This window comes from Myotis yumanensis, unplaced genomic scaffold, assembly GCF_028538775.1.
Source record: "Myotis yumanensis isolate MYYU_CA2020_CCGP unplaced genomic scaffold, mMyoYum1.0.hap1 SCAF_3, whole genome shotgun sequence".
Lineage (NCBI taxonomy): Eukaryota > Metazoa > Chordata > Mammalia > Chiroptera > Vespertilionidae > Myotis > Myotis yumanensis.
In genome coordinates this window covers 193471058-193480025 of record NW_027223754.1, presented here as the reverse complement: position 1 = coordinate 193480025, position 8968 = coordinate 193471058, and the positions used below count along the sequence as shown (strand labels likewise).

The 8968-nt window shown below is 52.3% G+C and overlaps 1 protein-coding gene across 1 annotated transcript; it reads left to right on the top strand.

Moving 5' to 3' along the window:
• Nucleotides 1–510: 510 nt before the first annotated feature.
• On the top strand, nucleotides 511–6884 carry LTBR (lymphotoxin beta receptor). The gene is made up of 10 exons (XM_070410825.1): nucleotides 511–686; nucleotides 812–908; nucleotides 1160–1285; nucleotides 1365–1517; nucleotides 1890–1986; nucleotides 2133–2224; nucleotides 4380–4487; nucleotides 4815–4840; nucleotides 5400–5628; nucleotides 5954–6884. Exons 1-10 carry the CDS (start codon nucleotides 594–596, stop codon nucleotides 6196–6198), a joined length of 1266 nt encoding a protein of 421 aa, XP_070266926.1. The 5' UTR covers nucleotides 511–593; the 3' UTR covers nucleotides 6199–6884.
• The last annotated feature ends 2084 nt before the right edge of the window (nucleotides 6885–8968 follow it).

The window sequence follows — 8968 nt, the reverse complement described above, 5'->3', positions numbered from 1 at the left end:
CTGGTTCCCAGATGCTGTGTGTCTGGCTGGCTGTGCAGCGGGCGGTCCCAGGGCCTCTGCACCCTCCATGTCTGGCAGTCCCAGGCACTCCATTTTTCAGATCTGGCACCCGGAACTCCATCTCTTCTGGTCAGCTCTGCTCCAGCCAGCCTCTTGAGGCCCATCTGAGCACTGTTCACTGGCTCTGCTGCCCCTCTCCCACCAGCTGGGCCTGCCCCCTGCAGCCCTCTCCCAGCCGGGCTTCCGAAGAAGGGAGGAGGTCAGTTCCGGGCCGGCTGCCCTCACGTGTTTTCCCGGCTGCCCCCTCCCGCCCTGCAGCAGGGCAGCCAAGCCTGTTCCTCTTCCCGATTGCGACAGAGGCTCAGCTCCCAGCGCTCCCTGTCCCCGCCCCGTGGCCGGCTAGCTCCACTCCCACTTCCTGAGCCTGGTGCTGGAGCCCTGGAGGCCAGGCCAGCCCGGCCGCTCTGGCCCCCCGGGGCACGTCGGCCTGAGTCCTGTCCCAGCCCTGGGCTCCGGAGGCTGCTGTCACCACTGCTCCAAGAGCCAGGCCTCTCACCTTACCCCCAGGCCTCCACCGGGCTGGACTGGCAGCCATGCGCCCGCTGTGGGCCTCCCCCGGCGGCCTGGCCTGGGGGCCACTCGTCCTAGGCCTCTGCGGTCTCCTGACAGCATCCCAGCCCCGACTGGTGAGGGAGGGGCCACGCAGGTGGGTGGGTGCTGGCTTGGATAAGGGCAGCTCCTTCTCTGGTCTCTCTGCCCTCCCCAACTGTCCCCTCAATAATTCTTCCCCCAAATCTATCTCCCCTTGAAGTTGCCCCCATACCGCACGGAGAACCAAACCTGCCGGGACCAGGAAAAGGAATACTACGAACCCAAGCATCAGGCCTGCTGCTCCCGCTGCCCCCCAGGTGAGAGGCACTGGCCGGAGGAAGCCTGGGACAGGGAGGCGGGTTCCAGGGGGCTCCTTCCACCTCGCTGCCTCCAAAGGCAGGGAGCCACCATCTCCCAGGAAAACCAGCTGGCAGGGACAGTGAGAGACACTGGCCATCCCTCATGTGCAGGCGCCGAGAGGGACAGGCCCAGGGTCACACAGCCGGTGGCAGAAGTAAGGGTGGAACCCTGGTCCCCTGACACTCCCACTGCCCCACTCACATTCCAGGCACTCACGTCTCTGCTGAATGTAGCCGCGATCAGGACACAGTTTGTGACACGTGCTCTGAAAACTCCTACAATGAGCACTGGAACCATCTGCGCATCTGCCAGCTGTGCCGCCCCTGTGATCAGAGTGAGTGAGGTGTGCCTGGGGAGGACCGGGATCCCCTGGAGTGCAGCCCCTCCACCGAGCTGTCTTATCTCCCCACAAGTCCTGGGCTTCCAGGAGACTGCACCTTGCACGAGCAAACAGAAAACCCAGTGCCACTGCCAGCCAGGAATGTCCTGCGTCTATCGGAACCATGAGTGTATGCACTGCGAGCCACTCCCCGACTGCCCACCAGGCACTGAAGTTGAGCTCAAAGGTCAGAGGTCACTAAGGGCAGAAGGCAGGGAGGAGGCTGGGTGCTGGTGATCTTGCATGGGGGCAGGAAGCATGGTACCGTGTGTATGGTGAGCCCCCGGGTAATTCTCTTTGGCTTAAAAAGCCTCTACCTGCCTCTGCAGTTCCAGAGGCAGGGATAAGGGCAGCTCCTTCTCTGGTCTCTCTGAGGGGATCGTGGGTAGTCCCCTCAGCACTGGGGAAACTCGGCAAGGGGGAGATCAGGAAAGGTACCAGCTCACAATAGGGTAGGTGGGCAGGGAGGGGCCATCCATGGGCGTAAAGGAAGCTCACAGCTGGGCAAGAGGCTCCTTCTGCCCACTCATCCTGGCTGGCCTGGCCTCTCTCTTGCCAGGTGAGGCTGGGGAGGCTAATCACCAATGTGTGCCCTGTAAGGCAGGGCACTTCCAGAACACCTCCTTCCCCGGCGCCCGCTGCCTGCCCCACACCAGGTGAGTGTGCCCATGTTCCTCCCACCCTCCCAGAAGCCCCAGCTGCTGACAACCCCACCCCCGTGCTCAACTCTATAGGACCCTCCTTGCCACTTGCCTCTTCCAGTCGCGTGCCCTCTTGAATTGGGCCTTTCTTTCCTCCACAGGTGTGAGGACCAGGGCCTGGTAGAAGCAACGCCAGGCACCACCAAGACTGACACCAGCTGCAGAAATCCACAAGAAACCCCCGAGATGCCAGGTGAGGGGCCAGGGGTGGGGGACATGGGGTGGGGGTATCTGGGAAAATACCTTAATTCCTCCCATCTGAAAAAAATAGGGAAAAGGTGAATCCTTCTCTCAGAATGGGGTCAAGAAGAAAAGTTCCTTAAAGAGAAATTGGGGTGTCCCCAAGCCAGCTTACTTACACACACGCTCATACACACGCACCCACGTGCCCACACACACACACTTTTTAAGTTACATATTATACATATAATATTCGGCTAAAGAGATGTCACTGCTGACATCACTGTCACCATTTTGTACTTGCCACCATCGTATAATCCATTTACTAGACTGAGTACCTCTTTATTAGATTGCACACTTTCATTGTTAAGAGAGGTAATTCCACATTTGACTCTTTTGGAGGTTTTTTTGGTGGAGTTATTGGTTTCCTAGCCTAATAGACAATTACAGGATGTTTCTAACGGCTGGAATCATTATTCATTGGGAAAGAGTTTATTTTATTAGCTTTTTAAAATTAGCAAATATTTATAATCTTAGCTTCCATTTACTCAGAGCAAGTGTGTCAGGCACTCTTCAAATATTTAACATTCACTAGTTATTTTAATCCTCTTATTGATCCTATCAAGTAGTTCTATTATCAGCCTCACTGACAGGATAAGGAAAATGAGGCTCAGATGTTGTGTGACTTGCCCAAGATCACCCATGTGGTAACTGGTGTTATGAAGACCTGTACTCGGGCCATTTACTTTTTGATGCATGCACACTATAAAAAATTATAAAATTCAGACACATAAAAATTAATCATCACCCACAGAACCATCACCTAGAACCATGGTCGTCAAACTGTGGCTCTCAAGCCACATGCGGCTCTTTGGCCCCTTGAGTGTGGCTCTTCCACAAAATACCACGCGCGGGCGCACGTACAGTGCGATTGAAACTTCGTGGCCCATGCTCAGAAGTCGGTTTTCGGCCTGGGCGAATCTATTTTGAAGAAGTACTGTTGATATTTGGCTCTGTTGACTAATGAGTTTGCCGACCACTGACCTAGAATATCCACTCTTTAACATTTTTTTATATATCTTCCCAAACATTTTTTCTATGTATGTTTATACAGATAATTTTTTTTCTAAGAGTGGAGTCATTTGAGTATTTTGTAACCTGACTTTTCATTCAACTATGTCATAAATATTTTCCATGTCCTCTTATTAATTTGAGTATTTTGTAACCTGACTTTTCATTCAACTATGTCATAAATATTTTTCATGTCCTCTTATTAATTTTTAACTGTATATCAAATATGATTGGCATTTTAGAGAGTCGAATCCACCTTACTTTATATATGAAAAAAATTGAGGCTCAGAGAGGTGGACTGACTTAAAAGGTCACACAGCTGGGCAGCCAGGTGTCCAAGACTCCAGGTCCAGTTTCTTCCCATGCTTCCCTCCTGTACTCCCTTCAGCCACAGATCCAGGTGCACTGGAGAAAGCTACCTCCCAGGTGCAAATGTCCAAGTCTTCCTGACCCTCCTCAGGTGTGGTTGATGGGCACCACAGACTCCAGGCTGTGGATGGCAGCACTGAGGCCCATAGAAAGACAGAAGCTATCCACTGCCCCACATCAGGTCCTGGGAAACTGAACACCCAGCCTCCTGTTCCCATAACGTCCTGGAACCTGCAAGCGGGTGGAGACTTTGCAACCCCTAGTCTTTCAGGCAACCACAGGCAGAATTCAGAAGCGAGGCTCCCCACTCTCCCACCTCTGTGAACACCCCACAGGTACAGAGGGATACTCTCTGTTCCTGCGGTGGCCTCTCTGTAAGACAGTCTACCCTGTGGCCTGAGTCTGCTTATAGCCCTAAGCCCCGCCCTCCCTGTACTGCCTCTCACCACCACTTCCAGCCCTTGAAAATCAACTGCCTCAGGCCGCTGGGACCTGCACCACCCCAAACACCTCCATCTCCCACACCTTCTCCTGGCTATCTGGAGGTCCCCCCAAGTCCAACTGAGTTCCCTTTCTCTGCCACCCAGGGAAGTGTCTGTCTCTAATTCTGCCTTTAGGAACTTATTTTTTGTCTGGGTTGCCCGGAGAATTGAAAAGCTATTCATGAACTTCCTTCCCCTCTGCCTTTCTCCCCTCATCATGCCGCCTGCTGTCTGCTGTCCTGGCAGGAACTATGCTGGTGCTGGCCATCCTGCTGCCCCTGGTCTCCCTGCTGTTCCTCTCCACCATCCTCGCCTGCACCTGGAAGAGCCACCCGTCTCTCTGCAGAAAGCTGGGTAGGGTAGGAAGGGCTGGATGCAGGCAGGGATGTGGTTGTCAGTCCCCACCTGGATGCGGGAGGGGGTGGGAGGGAATTTTCATCTTCCCCATACAACCCTTCCACCTGCCCAAGACTCCCAGTGCCTGCTCCCAACATAGACATCGTCTCCCTTTAGCCCCCCCCCCCCCGCCCCCCATTCTAAGCCCAGAGAGAAGGGTCATGATAGCCTATTCCTTCCGGGACCCCAGGGTGGGCAGCAACACCTCGTGGTGGGGTGTGGAGGGAGAAAGCCTGGGGTCTGAGATCTGCCAGAGGCCCTACATCCATTTTATTTTCATTGCAGGATCCCTGCTCAAGAGCCGTCCAGAGGTAATGAGGGAAGCTGAGAAGGCAGCAAGGAGGGGCAGGAAGTGAGAGTGAACAATGTGGGGGTAGGCAGAAAAAGAGCGTGCAGGCCTCAACATTCATTCATTCAATGAATAACTTTTGAGCATGCCATCTGCCCAGCACTGTTCTAGGCACGTGGATATAGCAGTGAACGAACAAAGTAATTCCCCTCCTGGAGTAACATACCAGTGGAGCAAGAGTGAATAAGTATGTATCAGGTCCCGATAACGGACAAACAAAGCAGGATAGGGGAACAATGAATGACAGTGGCAGAGGATGGGGGTATATTACCTTAGACAGTGGACAGAGGGCCTCTGATGAGCCAATCTTTGAGCAGAGAGCTGAAGAAACGAAGGCATCGGGATGCCTGGGGAAATGCTCCAAGAGGCAAGAATGTCAAGTGCAAAGGCCTGCGGCAGGGAGCTTGAGGAGGAGCAGAGGAGGGCCCGGGCTGCCTAAGCTGGGGTGGGATGTGGGAATTAAAGAAAGATGCGGGTCTGAGGCCCACATCATTGGTTGATTCTCTGCTTCCCTCCTGCAGGGAGAGGAATCCAATATTGCTGATGGAAACTGGCAGCCTCCAAGCATCAACCCACATATCCCTGACCTGGTAAAGCCACTTCTGCCCATCCCTGGAGTCTTGCCCCTGGCCTCAGCCAGGCCCCCAACACCCCCAGTTGTGGAGCAAGAGGTGCTACAACAGCAGAGTCCTCTGAGCCAAGCCCGGGAGCTGGAGGCTGAGCTCCCAGAGCAAGGCCAGGTGGCCCATGGTAAGCAGGCTGCAAGGAGGGGAGGGGTGGGGAGGTGCGGTGGGAAGGATGGTGGGCAGGGAGAGAAAGTGCGAGGCAAGACAGAGACTGGAGCCAGCCAGAATGTCCCAACTAGAGAGAAAGGAAGAGTCTGAAAAACCCAGAAACAGAAATGAATGCAGGGCTCAAGAAACCAATAGCAAATGGGAGTGGGACCAGAGAGGAAATGGAGAAGGCAGAAGAGTGAGGGCATTCAGGATGTAGGGGCACCAATGCGGGGGGCACACAGGCCTTCCTTCCCCCACAGTGCCCCTCAGCCCCTCTCACTCTGCCTCCCTTCCCACAGGTACCAATGGCATTGTTGTCGGCAAAGGCGGGTCTGTGACTGTCACTGGCAATATCTACATCTACAATGGACCCGTACTGGGGGGAGCACGAGGTCCTGGAGACCCCCCTGCGCCCCCGGAGCCTCCATACCCCATTCCCGAAGAGGGTGCCCCTGGTCCTCCCGGGCTCTCTACACCCTACCAGGAAGATGGCAAAGCTTGGCACCTGGCCGAGACAGAGACACTGGGATGCCATGACCTCTAACAGGACCAAGGACCCAATCTGTCACCCATGCCTCATGGTGTCTAGAAGAAGCCAGGAGAAGGGAGGCACAAGAGCACCTTCTCCCTGAGGCTTCCCTGCCCACACAGGATTGACAGGGGGCCTGGGTAGGGCCCCTGAGAGGCAAGCCCTAAGGGGCCAGGCCTCAGACACCTCCGAGAGCAGGGCCGGGCACTGGCTGGGTACGGTGCCCGCCACAGGACTCTCACTACTGCCTGGACAGGCCTGAGACTTCATTGCAGATCCCCTGGACACTGGAGCTGCACCAGCTCAGCTTCAGGCAGACAGAGCATATGATGCCTGCTGCTGCCCACCATGGCGCTCTGCACCCAAAACATGGCATAGAAGGAAGCCAGCCACATGGTCACTTGCAAGGACGTCACGGAACCTCTGACAGACTCGTGGCACTCATCCCAAGCTTCAGAGGCCCCTTGAGGACCTGCACTTCGCATGGACTGAGGTAGACCCTATATGAATATGGAGTTACATGGACCATCACCCCTCTCCTCTGGAGAAGAAAAGGAGTCATTAAAAACTGGGGGTTTGGGTAGGGTTACTAGGTAAAAGGAAAGTTTCGGAGAGGAAGTAAAATGGCAAGTGTATTTATAATTTGTAACCACATGCAAATAAAGTGGAGATTGAGACCTAGATAATTTATTTTCTGAGGATTCATATAGAAACACTATTCCACTGGGCAATGTCAAAGGCAAAGGTCAAAACTAAAATATAATTCCACAGAGGTATGTCTATGAGGGACTGGTATATGTGATTCTGTTAATAACAGTATTAGCCAGTGATCACTGACAACATGCCAGGCCGTGTTGAAATGCTTTGCAATAATAATTTATGTAATCTTCACAACATCCCTATGAGCTAGATACTACTACGATTCTCGTTTAACGCCTGAGGAAACCGAGGCACAGAGAGGGTACGTCACTTGCCCAATTCGACTGCTAATGGCAAAGCTGGGATTTGCACCCAGTTAGCCTGGTTCTAGGGGCCTCAAGTAAAAACTCCACGTACCACATTCTTCCAGAATTTCTTTGCAGGGGTAAAATGGGCTGGTTTTCTCAGGGAGCCAGACCCCCTGCATGTTCCACAGGCATGAACCCTCACAGTCACATTGCAGAGTGCAAACATGTTCTGCGGGGTTGACTGAAGGGGAAAATATGACTTGAGGCATAAAACGTGAGAGGCCAAGTTCACGTTCTGTTGGTGTCGAGATCTAGGCTGACCTCCTGTCACCCAGAAGGAGCACTCACGATTTTTATTTTGTTTATTTCTTTTCGTCTTATTTTATTTTTTGCCCGAAAGAAGTTGAAATCTTCTCAAGCTCTCTTAGTAAATGTTTGGGCCTCCAGAATTTATTTACCGTGCTGCCCGGTAGAGACGATCTTAGCTTGAAGGATTGTTAAGGGAGCGGCTGCCAGCTGTCTGCTCCTTCCATAAAAGGCCACCATCTGGGTCTCATGTTAAGAACTCTGTGGCTGGGGCTCATCAAGATTGGGTGGCTCTAAAACACATACTCCAGGAGTCGCCTGATCCAAGCAAGGGGATGGGTTATTTAAGGTTGACCTCATGAAAGTATTCCAACCATCTTCCTTGGTTGAGAAGTCAACAATGGTGAGCTGTATGTTTAGATAGTTAAATCCTCCTGCTTTGCAGTACGCTACAGCCAGACAACATGAATCCTTAATCATTGTTCCCATGTGTTCAGATAAAAAACAACTCTTCTACACTGTCAACAATATAAAAGGAAAAACACTTTTAGAAAGTGGTGTGAAGACAGAGTTCTATGTAACACCATTCAAATGTAAGATTTATACCTTCCTGTATTAATCTGCTAGGATTGCTCTAACAAAGTACCACAGATTGGGAGGCTTAAACAACAAAAAAATTATTTTCTCACAGTCCTGCAGGCTACAAGGTGTCGGCAGAGTTGGTTTCTTCTGAGGCTTCTCTCCTTGGTTTGCTGATGGCGTCTTCTCTGTGTGTCTTCACAAAGTCCTCCTCTGTGTGTGCCTGTGTCCTAACCTCCTCTTCTTATAGGGGAACCAGACATACTGGATTAGGGCCCACACTAATGACCTCACTTAAATTTAATTTTCTCTTTAAAAACCCTACGTCCAAATGCAGTCACATCCTGAGGCACTGAAGGTTAGGACTTTAACGTCTGAATTGTGGGAGACATGACTCAGCCCATAACGCTGCCCATGCTTGTCTTACCAGGGTCGAATTCATACAGACTCCAGGAGCAAGAGTTAGACTGAGGAGCTCCTGTCTAGAATGAAAGCGGATAGAAAATCAGTGAAGACAGCCTCTTGACAGTTGCCTTAGAAAGATGGGACCCGATACAATAGTAGTTAATAACGGGATAATTAAGCCTGAATCTAGGTAGCCTCTCATGTATTAATTTTGAGAACCCCACTCTGATATCACAGGGAGCCAAAAGCCAATACTGAATCCAGCAATGTGAACATGGGTACGGCGAGGCCAGGGAGGAGGCCACGCCAGCAGCCCAGGAGAGAGATGGATTTAACTGTGTCAAGTGGCAGCAGTGGGATATGTCGGGGTAGACAGGCCTGGTAACTAAGAATTTCTTTTTCAGAAGATGGATTGGTTCACATTGGCAGCTGTAATGGAGTCTTTCTGCAACCTACCCAGCAGACTTCCACACCTTCCCTAGCAACAGAACCCCTTTTCTGTACCAATACAGACATTCCATGATGTCAGGAGGAGCAGCCCTTCCTCT

Coding starts and splice junctions, on each gene's coding strand:
- LTBR (XM_070410825.1), top strand. CDS start 594: ATGCGCCCGCTGTGGGCCTCCCCCGGCGGCCTGGCCTGGGGGCCACTC. Junction 1,987..2,132: donor CGCTGCCTGCCCCACACCAG/GTGAGTGTGCCC, acceptor TTTCCTCCACAG/GTGTGAGGACCAGGGCCTGG. Junction 2,225..4,379: donor AGAAACCCCCGAGATGCCAG/GTGAGGGGCCAG, acceptor CTGTCCTGGCAG/GAACTATGCTGGTGCTGGCC.